Source organism: Bos indicus x Bos taurus, chromosome 13 (assembly GCF_003369695.1).
Source record: "Bos indicus x Bos taurus breed Angus x Brahman F1 hybrid chromosome 13, Bos_hybrid_MaternalHap_v2.0, whole genome shotgun sequence".
NCBI lineage: Eukaryota > Metazoa > Chordata > Mammalia > Artiodactyla > Bovidae > Bos > Bos indicus x Bos taurus.
The window spans coordinates 21,936,977-21,955,253 of NC_040088.1; the positions used below are offsets into that span (position 1 = coordinate 21,936,977).

General features: G+C 47.5%; 1 protein-coding gene across 1 annotated transcript in view; it reads right to left on the bottom strand.

The window, feature by feature from the left end:
• The window catches only part of XKR7 (XK related 7), a 29,395-nt gene extending 13,604 nt beyond the window's left edge, over positions 1-15,791 (bottom strand). The window contains exon 1 of the mRNA XM_027558845.1: positions 10,516-15,791. Coding sequence (XP_027414646.1) covers positions 10,516-11,099 — 584 coding nt within the window. The 5' untranslated portion in view covers positions 11,100-15,791. The remainder of the gene's footprint in view (positions 1-10,515) is intronic.
• Positions 15,792-18,277: the final 2,486 nt, after the last annotated feature.

An 18,277-nucleotide genomic window follows, 5' to 3' on the forward strand; every position in this document is an offset into this window, starting at 1 on the left:
CTTCTTTCTTATCAAACATCTTCTGCCTCCCTTTAACCTTTTGTCACCTATCCTCACACTGTCTCTGCGTCACAGATAACTCTCCTTCCTTGCAAGAGAGGTCCGGGGGTGAGAGGTAGTGAGCATCAGGTCCCTTGATGCCCTTCTCCCAACCCCTGTCTTGTTACTAAGCAAGTAGGATGGGCTGCTACTTGGGCCAATAATAATTGGTGGTAAATATTTTCTGAGAAAATAGTATGTGAAGGCCCATGCATTTATATTATTTCAAGACATCTTTTTTTAAAATAAGTGAATGTGGTCATTTAAGGTAATGATGGTTCCTTAAAAAAACATTTATTTATTTATTTATTTGGATGCACAGCATGCTTACTCCTTGGAAGAAAAGTAATGACCAACCTAGATAGCATATTCAAAAGCAGAGACATTACTTTGCCAACAAAGGTTGGTCTAGTCAAGGCTATGGTTTTTCCAGCGGTCATGTATGGATGTGAGAGTTGGACTATGAAGAAGGCTGAGCGCCGAAGAATTGATGCTTTTGAACTGTGGTGTTGGAGAAGACTCTTGAGAGTCCCTTGGACTGCAAGGAGATCCAACCAGTCCATTCTGAAGGAGATCGGCCCTGGGAAGGAATGATGTTCAAGCTGAAACTCCAGTACTTTGGCCACCTCATGCGAAGAGTTGACTCATTGGAAAAGACTCTGATGCTGGGAGGGATTGGGGGCAGGAGGAGAAGGGGACGACAGAGGATGAGATGGCTGGATGGCATCACTGACTCGATGGACGTGAGTCTGGGTGAACTCCGGGAGTTGGTGATGGACAGGGAGGCCTGGCGTGCTGCGATTCATGGGGTTGCAAAGAGTCAGACATGACTGAGCGACTGAACTGAACTGAACTGAAGAGCATGTGGGATCTTAGTTCCCTGACCAGGCATCAAACCTGTGTCCTCTGCTTTGGAAGCGTGGAGTCTTAACCACTGGACCACCAGGGAAGTCCCTCAGAACATCTTCACAAGAACCTTAAGGGGTGGGTTCTATCATCCCATTTCACAATGCAACTAGAGCTCCAGCTGGTGAGGAAACTTGCCCAAGGTCACCTAGTGAGGAAGCCATGGTGCCATGGGCTGTACCACTGCTCCAAGCTCTTAGCTACTTTGCTCTCTTGTATGAGTCCTGGGAAAACTCATCCAGGATCCCCAAGGCCCCAGCTGAACTTTACAGATGGGGTAGCTGAATCCCAGGCAGTGAAATGTCTTGCTCAAGATTCTGATTTTAGAAACAGACTCACAGAGTTAGAGAATGAACTTTTGGTTACCAGGGGGTAAAGATGAGGGGAGGGATAGATTGGGAGTGTGAAATTAACATGTACACACCACTATATTTAAACTAGATCATCAACAAGGACCTACTGTATAAGTCAGGGACCTCTCCTCAATATTCTCTAATACCCTAAATGGGAAAAGAAATTGAAAAAGAATAGATACATATATATGTATAACTGAATCACTTTGCTATACTCCTGAAACTAACACAACATTGTTAATCAGCTATATTCCAATGTAAAATAAAATTTTTTTAAAGCCACGTTACTAATAGTACCTTTTAGTCAGAGAAGAAGAACCCAGAATATTAACAGTGGGGGAAAAGTTCTGATTTTCAAGATTCTATTCAGTTCATGTGAAAATTTATTGAGCACTTACTGCATACAAGGAACTTTACTTCTTCTATCTCCTAAGTCAGCCGCTTGCGCATCCTCCTGGGAACTCAGCCCCAGGGTTGCTCCTACTCTATCTTATACTAATACATATGTATTGCCCTGAGCCTGCATTTCTTCACTGACAGTTTGGAGGGCTGCAGCTGCAGATGAAGGCCTAAGCAGACCCCAGTGTCATGTCTGCACAGTGAAGTGCTCCCACATGGCCTTAGCGCTCCCCTCTTCAGCCGAGGATGCAAACCTTGCTTCAACAGACTTCATGTTCTGAGAATCTCCAATGCAGGCTCAGTTGTTTCAGATGTGTCTGACTCTTTGTGGCCTCATGGACCATAGCCTGCCAGGCTCCTCTGTCCATGGGATTTTCCCAGTAAGAATACTGGAGTGGGATGCCATGCCCTCTTCCAGGGGATCTTCCTGACCCAGGGATTGAACTCGCTTCTCCTGCATTGCAGGAGGACTCTGTACCACTGAGCCACCAGGGAAGCCCCAAGAATCTCCTATAGACCTCATCAAAGCTGGCTGGGTACAAGGCCACCAATAGTAACAGAGGGTCTGCTTGGAGTCACTCACCACGGGGGACAGAGAGAAGAATGAACAAGGCTTCAACTCCCCAGGGGCTTGTAATCTGTTAAGAAAACCAACCAGGTGGGCAAGGATTACAACAGAATCTGATCAGGACAGTGGGGCTAAGAGGAATGAGTAATTGTGCCTGGGGGGAAAGTCTAAGAGGAAGAACCCAGAATGTGTTAACAGTAGGTATTTTATACTAAAATAAAATTTAAAAAATACTTTTCTGACTTTTTCTCTTTCCAAAGCAATACATGATTATTTGTTTTCTAAGAATACGCTTAACTAGTAGAAGGCAGAATATTTTGGTAGTTACACATGTGGGCTTGGGAGCCCGACTGCATGGCTCCCCACGCACTGGCTTTCCTACTTATGTACTGAGAGGCTGTTATCTCTCTGTGTCTCAATTTCCACATCTGTAACAATAAGCCAATAACTCTAGCTAACACAAATCGAGAACGTATGATGTTTTGATTACTGTGCAAAGCAAATTCCATATATTAATTCAGTAGCCTTCACAAGGGCCATTTGTATAGGCATGTTATTATTCCACTTCACAGATAAGGAAACAGGCCCAGAGAGGTTAAGTAATTTGCTCAAGCTAGCTCATAAGTGGCAGAGTCAGAGTTTGGGCTCAACAATCCTTATTCTACATTATCACACTCCCAACCTGACAGGATTGAAGAGGAATGGTTTAATCTAAGTCTCTAAAATTATAGTTATAATTCTTAATAACATCTGATTTTTTACAAACAGATTTTTTTTTACAAACATGTTTTTAAAATGTGTATGGGTAAAATGTATATATGTATTTCTTGGTTAATTAAAAGCCAGAGTAAAACCTTCAAGTGATATAAGAAATACCTAGTTAATAAGGGAAAGTCTCTCCTAACCCCACCTCTCAGCCCCCAGAGATCATGAGCAAGGACAGTCTTCTTTGGACCTCTCATGCGCTGCCTGAAGTTTCAACGAGCACTTACAGTTCCTTTTTAAACAGACAAAATAAGCAAGCAATTTCCATTTTAGATGAAAGAACAAACAACAGTCTGTCTGATTGAGGGGGTGGGTGTTGGGGTCTGAGGGGTAGAAAGTGGCACATGGTGGGTTTGCTCAAGGAAAGCTACTCCGAAGAGGTGGCTCTTTTTTTGTTTTTTTTGGTTGCACCTTGCAGAATGCAGAATCTTCATTCCCCAAAGAGGGATGGAAACTGTGCCCTCTGCAGTAGAAGTGTAGGGCCCTAACCACTGGACTGTCAGGGAATTCCCAGAGGTAGCATTTGAGCTTGGCCTTGAAGGGAGTACAGAGTTTCACTGGGTGGAAGATGCAGGGCGAGGGAGGTGTTGCTGAAGGAAGGAGAGCAGGCAGCTGCTCAAGGCACGAAGGAAAAGAGCGTGTGGCTTATGGGGGGGGTGGGCATCAGGGGTGGGCAGAGCGCTGAGGAGATGAAAGGGCAGGAGGTAAGGGGCTGACACCAGGCTACAGCTATAGGCTACAGCTATAAGACTCGCTCCACGGACAGAGGGGAGCCAGGGCAGGCCCTCTGGCTACAGTATGGCAGGGTCAGCTCTGAGCTTTCAAATTATCATTCCGGCTGCAGGTGGAGGCAGGATGGGGAGGGGTAGGTTGGGGAGGGGAGGGACTGGAGGCTGATAGGATTTCCCAAGGGAAGAATTCCGAGGCCCTTACAAAGGCTGAGTGGTGAATGGAGAGGCCAGAGTAATCCCAGCCCATCTTCCTTCCTCTCCCTAGGGACCTTCGCCCCAGCAGCCGGGGGTTCAAAGCCATTTCCTGGCAGCCCTCCCTCCTCCCCCAGGGCTTCTCCTGTGTGGTCTTTATAGATCAAACAGGGGACACTGGGCCCAACTGCCGCCACTGTGTCTGTTAGGGGCTGCTCTAATGGCCTGTTGCTGCCAGCTGGGCAGAGAGGGGAGGACGGTGGGGTGGAGAGCATCCTGGAGAGGGGTCTCCCAGGAGGTGGGTGGTGAGGCTCGACTGCCACAACCCTGCAAGGTCAGAGCAGGGAGGGACCTTGCGGATAGTCACAGAGTTCAAGGGGTTGTAAAACATGTTTCAGTTGTAGGGCTGTCAAAACAAAATCTTAGAAATGCAGTCATCATATCAAGAAAAGAGAAACTTGAGATGCTCAGGCTGAAATGATGGTAAGAGGTGAAACACAATTTGAAAACCACTGTGGAATCCAACTCCTGACCTGTTTTATAATAATACAAATAGTAATGGTTACTGAGAATTGACCACTTCCTGTGTTCCAGCTCCTGTGCTACACATACATTCTTTAATTCACTCCTCCTCCAGATCACACATGATAGATATTGTTAGGAAGAATGTCCAGTTTGCAGATGAGAAAGTTAAGGCACAGACAAGTTATACCATTTGCCCAAAATCACAGAAATCGGCAGACACAGGTAATAAGGCTGATTCCAGAGTATGAGTTCTTAACTGGCCCCAATGTGGTAACTGACCAAAGAAGAAAAGCTGTCCTGTCTGCTATGCTTGAAACAGGTCCCTCCCTGCTTTGCTACTGCCCAGGTCCAGCTCCCATCTTCTCTCACCTGAATCATTAAGCAGCCTCTTTGTGGGTCTCTGGACTTACCCTGGCCTCCCTCCAGTCCATTTTGCATCCAGCCGCCAGAGTGATCGTTGTAAAACCTAAGTCCAGATCCTGTTCCTCCTCTGCTCAAATCCTCGTGGGCTCCCCACTTTGTGCAGAGTGAAAACCCCAAACCTCCCCTTGGCCCTGCATTGTCCAACCCCAGCGAACCTGCCCCACAATCATTTCTTACACTCTCCCCTCAGCTCTCTCCTCTGCCCCAGAGACTTCTTCCTCTGCTCCTTTCCTATGCCTGGAACACCCATCCCAAGATGTCTACACAGCTCCCCCTCACTCTGTTCAGCCCTCTGCCCATGTGCCCACCCCTCACAGAGGCTGCCCTGACCACCTTATCTTGAAGGACTACCCTCTCACCCATTTCACTTTTTCCCTAGGGCTTACCACTATCTTGACCCATTATATTTTATATTCTGTGTTATATTTGTATTAAATATTATGTTTATATTAGGTAATTTATATTATGTTTATTGGTTTCTCCCACTAGAGTTTTGAGCTCCAAGAGGGCCAAGACTTTGTCTTGTTCACCACTCTATTTCCAGCACTTAGAGCAGTGCCTGGTAGACAGCTGGTGCTCCATGTGTTTGTGGAATGAATGATTACAGATTAAGTGCACAGCTGCCATGTCCCTATGGCTTCAGGGGCCTTCTAGGCCCTCTTACCTTCCTGCCCACTCCCAGACCACTTACTCAGTGAACAAACCTCTTTCCACAGGGAATAAAGCTCAGGCTGATGGTATGACCCACTGCCAGCGGTTCTGAATACTTAATGATGGGCCGGTTCTTTGCTAAACCCTTGGTATATTATCTCGTGAGACCTCGAAACAACCCAAGAGGTGACACCATTATGGTCTCGTTTATAAAGGATGAAACTCAGGCACAGAGAGATTATGTGTCTTGTCAAGATCACATATATAATGTGGTACAGTCATGATTTGAATCGAGCACATTTGAATCCAGAGTTCATGCTCTTAACCATTATGTGAAGAATAGAGTTTCCCTGAGAGGAAACCCAGAGCCTGGTTTTCACACCAGGGAGGTCACTAATGCATTTCCAAACTTTTCTTGAGTGCAGAGCTTGTGAGGAGGCTGAGGGAGCAATACTGGGGCCTAAACATGGAGGAGGTGTTAGAGGGAGGGCTTTCAATGTCCAGTTTGCCTCCTTCCTTCTTCTCCCTCCTGTTTGGGGTCCCCAGATCCCGACAGCCTGGGAGGAATCCCATGCCAGATCGTCTCCCACTAATTGGCTTAACAAACCATGCTTATCTGGGCAAAGCTGGGGCCCAGTGAGTTTAAGATTAGGGAAAGCAGGATTCATGGCTTACTGCTCTGCTGCCCACGGGGTCAGAGGGGACAGGGTTAGGACTTTAATTGGCTTAACAGTGCTGAGTGGCTTAACAGCTCAGAGGGTTGTGCGGGGCGGGGAGGAGCGCTGGGCAGAAAGGGATGAATACACAGGTTGGTGTCCAGCCCACAGCCAGCTTCGTGTCTGACCAGAGGATCTGTGTGTTCTCTCAGGGATCAATCTGTTTCTGTGCTGGGCCATTGCTCTGGAATCTTCTAATGCAGCCAGTGTGATGGTAGCAGGGATAGAGCTTGGGCTTGGGAACTGGACAAAAGCAGGTGGACATCTCACCTCTCCCCTGCTGCCTCGATGGTTAACCTTGGGCAAGTTACTTTACTTCTCCAAGTCTCACTTTTTGTCTTATAAATGGGTAAATCAACTGCCACCAGAGGGAAGGTTTCAGGGCAAAAAAAGGATCACGTTCCTCGAGCACCTCACTTGGGGCCTGCTGAGACTTGGAGGGTGAACAGTGTCTGTGAATTCCTTCCTTTCCTCTCCCACCTCAGAGCCCCATTTTGCATTTAAAATAATAATACCCATTGTTTGAGAACAGAAAAACAAAGGACTTCAATCAACTGTGAGGAGCTGGTCAGAAGTTACAAGGAGGATGGGGCCCACATTTATTTCATGTAGTTAACATTATTTTTAAAAACCTTAATTAGTAGTTAAATACTGGCAGAATTCAGCTCCCCGCGCCACCCCCCGCCCACCAAAAAAAGACCCAGTTTCTGATTCCTCAAGAGAAATCAAGACAACGCCTGGTCCATGATTTCACATGGCACCATCAGCTGGAGCTGGGTAGTAGCTTCATCTTCTCTAGGCTTGCCTCATACTGTCCCTTGACTGAAACCCATGTACTGACACAGGTCTATGTTATCTAGCTCCATTTTTTTTTTTAATCTAGCTCCTTAAAGTATTCAAATTTCGATTCAGCATTGTATCAGTACAAGCATGAGGAGTTGAAAAACATCTTTAGGTTTCAAAGTAATTTATTTGGATTAATTTATTCAAAATTTCAGGAAGTAAATGACTGGCCAATCCCCAAGCTTTGATTCTGCAGGTCACACACACACATCTCCTTCCTCATTACCCCAGGTTCCACCCGTGAGAACATCTGCACCAAGTCCCACTGAACAGTGAAGTGGTTCTTTGTGGGAACCTTTCACATGGTAAGCGAACACGTTGTGCCCACATTGCTTAGTTTCTAGGAATACTAACCCTGCTGGCTTCTCGTCTGGATTTGCCTCCATTTAGCCATATCCTCCGGAGAAGGCAATGGCACCCCACTCCGGTACTCTTGCCTGGAAAATCCCATGGATGGAGGAGCCTGGTAGGCTGCAGTCCATGGGGTCGCTAAGTTGGACACGACTGAGTGACTTCACTTTCACTTTTCACTTTCATGCCTTGGAGAAGGAAATGGCAACCCACTCCAGTGTTCTTGCCTGGAGAATCCCAGGGACGGGGGAGCCTGGTGGGCTGCCGTCTATGCACAGAGTCGGACACGACTGAAGTGACTTAGCAGCAGCAGCCATATCCTCAGTCATTTCAGAATCCAAAGCTTTGGGGACAGGGGCCCAGAGGCTTCAGCCCTGATAACTAGACCCAGAGTCAGAATTCCAGAAAAGGGAAGGCTCTTAAGGTCATCAAATCTATTATTTTCATTTTACATACAGGGAAACTGAAGCCCAGAGGTGGGAAAAGCCCTCGCCCAAGGTCACCTAGAAGCTAGTTACAAACCCGCATAAAGTCTCCTGATCCCCACACAACCCCCAATCCAGCACTTTTCTGACAATATGCACTGTCTCCCCATCCTTATCCACATAGTTCAACTCCCTCCCCCTCCTTTCCCATTCGTATCTCAGTCTAGCAGAAGCCCTGACTTTCTATCATCCTGCAATCTTGGGATCTCAGACTCATAATTCTTTGAGCTTGGGGGACACTTTAGTGGCAGAATTGCAGGGTAAATAAATTGAACTTGAGCTTTGAAGGCAGAGAGTCTTGAGTCCCAACGCTTCTACTTTCTAGTCGTGTGACCTTGGGCAAGGATGTCCCCTTTCTGAGCCTCCATTCCCTCATCTGCTAAGTAGGAATGATAATACAACCATGTTACAGAATTCCTAGGAGGGATACAGGAGATTAAGCAGGTAAAAAGGCAACCAATAGGCTGATGCAAAGTGAGCGCTTAATAAAACAATTGTTACAGAACTGTAAATTAGGGGTCTCATGTCCAGATGTGATCAAAGAGAATGGAACTGGACAAACTGAAGCACAAATATCCTGTCTAAATTGTTCCAGGCCTAGAACTGCTAGATGCCTTTTTTTCCCAAGGGAAAGTGAAGACTCTAAATTTTTGAAATACTATACAAGCTAGACAAAACACTACTGTAGCCCAGGTTCAATCCAAGAGCTATTAGTTTGTCATCCCTGCAAAATCACCTCATCCCAACCCCCTCACTTTACAAATAGGGTTGAGTAGAAATTGCTAGCCCTTTCATCTAAGAAACCATGGAGTTCAATGCACTCTCAGCCATCTGCGGCCACTCTCCTGAGACCCCATCCCCACCCTGTTGTCATTTTTTGCTCTGTTTGAGGGCAATTCAGTTTTATGTTCAATAAAAAACTATTCATTTCTTGTAAGTAGATTCTGAGCATAGGGAGAAGGAGGTTTTGAGGTAGCCAGTGAGTCAAGGGGCAGCTGGCCCACTTTAGGCTGAAGGGAAAGGGGGATGAAGCTTTGGCTACCAAGAATAGGAAGTTACCATTTCAGAATCTAAAAATATCTTTCACCATCTGTCCACTCGGGCACAGAATGATAAATGCAGATTAGTTCCTGGATGTAGACATGAATATTTTTATGTATCAAGCTAATAATAATACCACCACCTTGTGTGGATAGAGTTCCACCCACCTCTTCCCCCAGGGCAAACTAAATGGAATACACAGAACATCTAGGCAAAGCATAGATGGGGAAACCAAGGCAGAGAGCGATTTGGCAACATAACAAGGGTGACACAGCAAGTGAGCAGCTGGGACAAACCCTGGGAGTCCTGTTTCCAACCCTCAGCCCAGAACTGAATCTATTAGTTAAGCAGAACATGTTAACAAGTAGCAGAATAAACTTAACAACAGCAATAATCACCCTTTACTCTGAAGTAGCATTGACTTTTTCCATGTTTTCCCCACATCTGTGATAATCATGATAATCTACTGTATTCCTAAAATACGTTATAGTCTGCAGGGCTTTTACAAAGACCTTTCCTCACTGGACCAACCCAAAGAGGTAACAAAATGTGATGGTAAGTCAATGAGATGAGAAAAAGAGGGAATCTCCCTCATTTCACAGGTAAGGAAACAGGCTTGGAGGGAGGAGGGGTTTGCCTAAGTTCAAATAGTAGGCAAGTTCATTCTGTCAGTATACAGTACAGCCCAACTTACTAGAGAAATACAGACTCAAGGGAAACCCTAGGTTCAGAATTCCCCGTCTCCAATTAATTCAGCTCAGCTCAGCAGGCACCCTCAGTCCTGGCAGAGGAAGAAGCCTAGAATTAGGCTGCTGTGCAAAGCCTCAGTTTTGTCTTACTGTCCTGAGATGAAAGAATAGCTAGTGGCTATCTAACCTCAGATTTAAGATCCCATATCCCCATGGCCCTGTTTCTTTTGAGGGAAAGGTAGAGACACTGAAGAAATCTTAGGAAGCCGAAAGAGCTAGACACCTTCTCAGCTGGGTCCAGCACACCCTTTCCCAAAAGTCCAAAAAGTTTGGGGAGGATATTCATTTAGTTGCCTCAAATTCTGTTTCTCATGGGAGGTTGGGAATGGACTGCAATTCCAAACTGAGAATCTTTGAGAGCAGGGAAGGACTTCTGAGATCTTTCCTAAGCCCAGGCTCAGACTCAGCACTCAGGCAGACTGGAGTAGGACAGGGCTGGATGGAGCTCTGGGGCCCTGTTCCAAGCTTCATATTCATCTCCGTTGGCCCTGGGCCCTCCTCATTCACACACCCCTGATGATCTCTTTCTCTTTCTTCTTGCCCCATTCCCTATCTTTAGTAGCCAGATCCGAGAGGATGGAATTGAAGCTGGTCAGAGTTAGAGGGCAGAGGTCAGTGAAGAGCCGGCAGAGAAGGAATCAGAACTGTAATAGGGTGGGGCGGGGCGGAGGTCAGGACTTAAGGGGGCGTGGAGGGTAATACAAGGACTGGGGCGGTGGGCAGCCCCTTACCACCCCCACTCCTCCAACTCGGTTCTCTCCACCTGAGCTTCTCCTACCTCCAGACCTGGCCGAGCTGCAGGAGGTGGACGAGGGTCTGCAGCAGCCAGATGCAGAGGCGGCAGCAACGGCGGCGGTAGGTGCTGGCTGAGGAGGGCGCGGGTCGGGAGCCCAGCTCAGGACTGCCTTCTTTGGTCCGGAAGGCGACGGCGCTGTCCTTGGTGCTGATGACCGGCCCGCCGGTACCGCTGTCCTTGGTGCTGACGGCGGGTCCCGGGGCCCCCGCGGGCTCCGTATAGTCGTAAACGAACCAGCGAAAGCTGAGCAGTTGCACGACAAGCGAAGGCAGGAGCACAAACAGCAACGTGAGGCCGAAGTAGGTGTGCTGACCCTCCAGGTAATAGGAGGCCGCCAGCCACAGGTCCGTGGCGCCGTCGGAGAAGAACACGAGCAGCGCGCACAGCACCCAGCAGCAGTCCCGCAGCTCGTAGCGCGGCCCCGGGCCCCCAGCCCCCGTCACCCCGGGCCCCCCGGCTACCTCTGCCGCCTCCCCGCGCCCTCCTGCACTGCCCCGGGCTCCTCCGGCCGCCTCCTCCGGCCCCGGGCCGGCCGCGGCCACCGCTCCATCCGACTTCGCGGCCATGTTGGCGGAGCAGGAGGCGGGGAGCGACTTCCGGGCGGCGGAGGGGGGGTGGGGTGCGGATTGGGGAGGACTCTGTGCAGGCGGCTCCCGCCTCCTCTTCTTCTTCCTCTTCTTCTTCCTCCTCCCTAATACTTCAATTATTCATTACCCTCGGCGCCGCCCCTGCCTTCCCCCACCCCGCCTGGGCTGTGGCTGGATGGGGGCAGACCTCCGGGGAATGAAGAGGGGGAGGGGTGGGGAGAGCATCCCAGGTCACCCTCTCCTTCCTTCCTCAGAGGCGTGGGGCTCCAGCCACATGCTTTCTGCCTCTCGGCCCCCCTCCCCACTCCACTTCCTTCATTCCTCTTGTCTTCACCGGTCCTTTCTCCATCCTTTCCTCTTCATCTCCTCTGTTTACCTTTGGTGGTCAGGGTCTGAAGAGGGTAGGGGACCAGGGACTTTGAAAACAAGGGGCTTTTTAGGCGGGCACCCCGATAACCCATTAGTAATCACTCCGTGCTCACACACCACTTCCTAGTTGCCAAAGTGTTCACATATTGTTCCATCCCTTTCTTTGATCTTGAGAGGTCTCTTTTCTTATTGTCTTTTTCTTACTGCTTTGAAGCTGTGTAAACTGCAGCTCTGAGACTTGCTGTCTCTTCCCACTCTCCCTTGTCCTCCCCCAGGGACTGCCTTCATCTGGCCACAGCCTTAGTTAAATAGAGGCTGGGAAGGGGGCAAAATCAGAGGGAAAGGGATGGGAGGAAACGCCAGGTGGAGGAAAGAGCAAATGCAAAGGCCTAGAGGCATGAGACTGGAGGGCATGTTTTCAAGGAAGTCTGGATCACAGATCCGAGGAGGTGGAAAGCTAAGAAAGATGGGGACTAGAGAGTTCCAAGGGATGCAGTCCTAAAAGGCCAGAAGCAATGGGCAACCATTGCAGAATTTGAGCAGAGAAGTAATATGATCAAATCAGTATTTGGAAAAAAACATTTTGCAGCCAGAGGAGAGAATTGCTTAGAGGGAAGCAGCCTGGGGATGGAGAGACCAGAGACAGAGAGAGAGAGAGGTAACAGTAATCCAGGAGAGAAGTAGGGTCCCTCATATGTCCTGGGTATCCCTAGCTCCCCAGCCCATCTCACCCTGCTTTGTTCAGATTGGATGTACCAGGGTATCTATGATACAAAGACTCATGTAGCAGTTTCTCTTTGCTCAGGACCATTCCAAACACTGTACATTTACTAACTCTTTAACCTTACAATTTGTGAGACAGTGTTTGTTTTCCTCCCATTTTACAGATGAAGAAACTGACTCACAGAGAAAGTTATTTGCGTGTGTGGAATCACACAAAGTGCTTACAGTTAGTAAACACCAAGTCAAATTCAAAGCCATCATCCAGTTCCAGAATAAGAACCTTTCTACCTTCCAAGGGGAGGATAAGAATTAGGTGAGAAAGGGAGGAGAGAGGAGGGGAGGAAAGGAGGTTTGACAATTGCCTTGCTTCAGAGTGGCAAGAAAGGGAAGATGAAGGGAAGACAGCTGCCTTGGGCTGGGAAGCCCCAGCCATCTGCAGCCCTTCAGCCCAGCATCCCTTTCACATCCAGGGAGTGTTTTGGTCCCAGCAATGTTCAGGAGGTTGGAGTGGCAGCTGTTGTCCAACGCTGAATGTGGAGGAGGAAGAGTTAGGGATTAAGGGAGTTTTTCAAGCTGGATACAAAGCTGACAAACTCCCCATGGGCCTGTGTAGACTGGTAGGAGTTTTGATGGGTTGGGCTGGAGGGGAGTCAGAATCCCAATGTGATTAAACAAGAGCAGTGTCTCTTCCTTCCTTTCTCCTCTACGACCCTAGGTAGGGAGATTCATGGGGCGCACAGAACCAAGAGCAGAGGGAAGATCTGACCCCAGACCCAACTGTGGCCCTGGGCCAGTTCTACATGTGTCTGATAGGGCCTGACAAAGTCAGGTTCTTGGCCCCACCCAATGAAGACAGGCCCTCTACCTCCCATGCTTCTCCACATCCCAGGATCAGCCTGTTAAAACAGGCATTAGAAGACACACTTTTGCATCTGAGACTCTAGAGTCAGGAAACCTTGGTTCCAAACCTTCTCACTCCTTCCTGGTTCTGTGACCTTGGGAAAGTCACTCAATTTCTCTTAGCTTCAGAAAAGAAAGTAACATGATAGACATGGGGGATAACCAATGCCTTCCTCCTAGGGCTGTGGTGAAGATAATTAATGCTCATCATTAGCTGGGGTGTTGCCTCCCTCTGGAAGCCCTCCTGAATCTCCCACCCAGCTGTGCCCTGGTCCCTATCCCTCAGAGAAATATCCCTGACCCTCCCTTGTTATGAGCTTCCATGACACTTTAGTCTTTTCCTTCTTAACATCAGTGCACTGGAAATTTATCTTTTTATGTCTGCCTGTTTGGAATTGCCTGGGAGTCCCACCAGAGTTGGAATAATTCATCTATTTTCTTCACTAACAAATCACTGTTCCTGGCATTCAACAGATATTCTGTAAAAATCATTGAATGAAAGTATGAATGATCAGCCCTGTGAAATAGGTTCTGCTATTCTCTGTATTTTATAAACAAAGTAACTGATTCAGAAAAGGGCAGTGACCTGTGTGACTATAAACCTTTCTGTATGTCAGAAGCTGTGTTAAGAAATCTACCGAAATTACCACATGTTATCTTCAGACCATCCATTTTGGAGGGGGTGAGGAAACTGGGACTCAGGGAGGTCCTGTCATTTACCCAAGACCATTAATTAGGAAGTAGCAGAGTTGGCATTCAAGAACTCTAGTTCAGGTACCTGGAGTGGCATAGGGGAAGGAACAGGTGGGGTGCCTAGAGTGTGGGTCAGATGGAAGAGACTCACCTGTCGGTGGCGCTATAGTGGGGACGCTGCCCTGAATGAGTTTGGACTGGTGTGTTCTGAGTGGCCTGAGATCAGAGATCAGGGATTCAGACTGAGACCAATAAGGAAGTACAGGGGTGGTGTTCCACTGGGGGCTGAAGCAGAACAGCTTAGGCAAAGGCTCTCCAATGGGACTGAGCCAGGCTCATTCAAGGGCTACAGTGAGGCTGGGCCTGGCTGATGTGGAGGCAGAAGGTGGACCAGAGCTGGTCAGAAGTAGGTAGGTCCTTTGACATCTCACCCAGTTCCCTAAGTTCTTTCATTTTACAGGGACACTGTAAACAGAGAGAGAAGTACACATAACAAGTGGCAGAAGCAAATATGAGAACTTTTTCTTTGTGCCCAAGGACATAGACTCTGGGTTTGGTGGGAATCACTCTTGGGAACGGCTTTTATCACATTTCCTCAATTAGCCAAGAACTCAGTTCGTGCCAACCACACCCTCTGCTTGGACCAGTTTCTAATACCATTCCTTAGTTCCTGTGCAAATTATGCATGAGATAATTGACACAGCATTGTTTATAACAAGAAAAATTGGGAATGACCCACTTGCCCATCAGTAGGTGGCTGACTAAATAAATTGTGAACTTCCTGACAACAGAATGGTATATGGCAGTAAAGGGGCTTTTTAAGCACTCTGTCTCCTAATATAGAGAGATGTTCATAAGGAAAAGCAATGGACAGAACAGGTGAAAAGTGGGACTAATAATTTATATTTGTAATTGTTTGCATATGCATAAGGAAACTTCGGAAGTCTACGGAAATGAGATTACTGGGGAGCACTGGGCAGAAGGGAAACAAGGATGGGAGGGAGACTTTATTATATAACTATTTATAATTTCTTGAATCATGTGAATGTATTTACCTATTAATAAAATGAAATAATAATGGGGACAGCTGCTAGTCAGCTACTGCTGAGTGCTGTCATATGGGAATAGGCGCCCAGTATGGTCACATTTTCCAATTATTCAAGAGAAGCCAGAAATCCAGATTTTATTGTGAAATCTCTTGATTTTTAAACCTTGGCTCCATTTTTTTCTCAAACACTTTTCAGGCCAAATAAATAGGTCAGTGGGTCAGACACGGCCTGAAAGCCACCAGTTTTCAGCCTCAGCTCAAATGGCTTCCGGCTCCCAGAGCTGGGAGTTCTCAGCACCTGAGGTCCCTGCCCCCACGTGGGTAACTACAGACAGAAACAGGAAAGCGTCTTGTCCTTCCCCTTTTCTGGCACCCTCCAATCTTTGTCCCTTGGGGCTGTGACATTTGGGGCTTTTAACTCAAGATCTGGAAGGCAGAGAGGGGTTATGAACGCTCAGATAAATCCCTCCCCTGGGGCCCTGCAGGCATCGAGGCCCAGCTGCCTCCTGCTGCCCACCCATCTGTCCCTGGGAGGTGGGGATAGGAGTGGGACTGGCAGTGATGGGGGCGGGCAGAAGTCTCTGCTCTGAGCCTCAGATTACGGGGCTCTGTCTAGACTCAGCTTCTAAGAGATTGCAAGAAAAGAAAAACAGGAGCTTCCCTGCACCTAGTCAGTGTATGCTGAGGTAATTTGACCAAATTACAAGATGTCAGCACCGGAAAGGCCCTAAGGAGACTCTCTCATCCAACCCGCTCGTGCAGCTGCAAAGACTGCCTTTTGGTCCCCAACACCCCACCCCAGACTTTTTAGCTTTGTCACCTCTCTCCTGGATACCTGGACCACACCAGCCTTCACTGGGTACCCCACAGCCCTTCTTCCTCCACCTATTGATCAATTTTCACCATTAGCCAGAGGGGCCTTTTTGTTTTATTTTTTAACAGATGTATACATGTGTGTATATATATATATATTTTTTTTTTTTTTAATTTATTTATTTGACTGCGCTGGGTCTTAGTTGTGGTAAGCAGGATCTAGTTCCCTGACCAGGGATCAAACTCTAGCCCCTTGCATTGAGAGGGTGGAATCCTAACCACTTGACCATCAGGAAAGTCTCCGGTGGGGGGTGGGGGAAGGGGGCTTTAGAAAAGGGAAATTTCATCAGACCCCATTCTGCTTAGAACTTTCTGACTACTTCCTACCTCGCTTTGCGTCTGAGTCTTCAGCCCTGCCTACAGTCTTCAGGCCCGCCTCCCTGACCTCACCTCTTTCCTTCCCTCTCACATTCAGTTCCAGCCACACTCTTTGCTATTCCTTTAACATCCACCCTCTCGTTCCCACCCAGCTTTTGTTCCTGCTGCTCCCCTAGGTGTTCACAAGTCTCTATCTCTCTCTTTTCTAAAATGCTGCCTCTTCAGAGGGGTTTTCCTCATCATTTCCCCTAACACTCTGTCCCCTCGCCTGCCTTACTTTTCATTCACAGCATTTATCACTACACAACATGTATTTGTTTCTTATCTAGAGTATAAGACCTGCAGAGGCAGCAGTCACACCCATATTGTTCACCTCTGTATCCTCAGCACTTAGCAGAGTTTGGCACATAAATGCTTAGTGATCCTGAACCAGCTGTGACATGAAAGGGCACAGTCTAACAATTCAGGTGACAGCCCATCCTGGTTCTGCCATTACCTGCTTCGTGACCTTAAGGAACTCACCGCGCTTCTCTGGGCCTCAGTTTCCTCATTCAGTCACTAAAAGACATCGTCACTTCAACAATCTGTCCCAACATCACTTTCTTCTCCAAAGGAACCTGGAAGTCCTTTAAACAAATGTAATTGTATTTATTTATTTATCAAATAGTTAATACATTCACATGACTCGACATCCAGAGGTACAAAGGAACACATGTCTCTCTCCTATCTTGTGCTCCAAGGTTCTTCCTGGATGCACGCAAGTTTCCCCTTCCTTCCTTCTTTCCTTATTCCAACCCCCCCCCAACTTTATCTTTATATTGTCCTTCACCATTTTGAATCAAATCATAGCTTAACTATACACAGGTTTGTATTGTGCCTTTTTTTCACGACAGTGATTTGGGAGGCTGGTTTACTTCAGTGCATAGAGAGCACTCCTGTTCTTTTTTGTGGCATCCCAGTCTTCCATTGCTTTGATGTACCGTAATCCACTTCACCAATCCCCCACGTGGTGGGCAATTAGGTTGTCAGCAGCTTGTAGCAGTACGTCAGTGAATGACTTTGTGGACACACCATTTTGGATATCTGTAGAATAAATGGCCTTGCTGATTGAGCAGTAGGTGTGTTTGTAATTTTGATAGATGCCCCCTGTAGGGACTATACTAATTTATCCCACACACATCAGCATTGAGTAAAAGTGCTCATAAAAGGCCTTTTAAAATGGACTTCAGTAAGTCCTCAAGACACCTTGCAGATGGATAAATTGTTCAGACTTGCTAAGCCTGTTTCCTCATCGATAAAATGTGGTGGTGAAGATCAGTGAGGTAGTGCAGGGGAAGTCCTTAGCACAGCTCTTGGCACATAGTAGGGCCCCTCTGAAGGTTAGCATTTCTCCTCTGCTGGATGCTATCTGCCCCTAGTCTGCGAGCTCTGTGGGAACAAGGGCCTTGTCTGTTTTGTTCACTGTTAGAGCACAGCCCTGGCAAATGGAAGCTGACCAAATAATTATTAAGTGAATAAGTCCAATTTCCAACTTTGCTTTGCCCACTAGGCCCTGTATTATGACCTAGCTCCTGCCTATCTATTCAGACTCGTTCCCTATCCCTTTCTCCCCTTATCCTTGGGCTCCATCCACATTGCCTCCTGCAGGTTCCCTCCTGCCACAGTGCCTTTGCACTCGCTGTTTCCCCTGCTTCAATTGATCTATCCTGCCACCCCACCACAATCTCTCTATTTGCTTAGTTTATTTCTACTCATCCTTAGGCCCAGGTCAAATGTCACTTTTTTAAGAAAGCTTCCTCTACCTCTATTCCCTGATGTAGGTTGAGAGACTCTCTATACAATCTTACTGGACTCTGAGATTTTCATTTGAGTCTCATCACAATTAGGAATGGTACCTGCATGAATGTCAATCTTATCTTTGTGACTGAAAGTCCATGAGACTCACGACTAGGCCTGTCCTCTTAAGAGTTGGATCCATAGGGCCTTGCACAGTGTAGGCACTCAAAAACCATGAACTTGAGGGAAGAGTGAGTGCCAACACCTATTTTACAGAGGGGTTGAGCCACGCATCCCCATGCAAGACAAGGGAAGTCTGGATTCCAAGTTCCACTCTCTTTCCAGTGGAAAGAGCAACTTTCATAAGGTTCTGGTTGGTAAAGAAGAGAGAGATTGGACCCTTAATTACCCGCAAAGCATGATTAAATCATGGTCTCACTCATTCAGCAGACCTTTC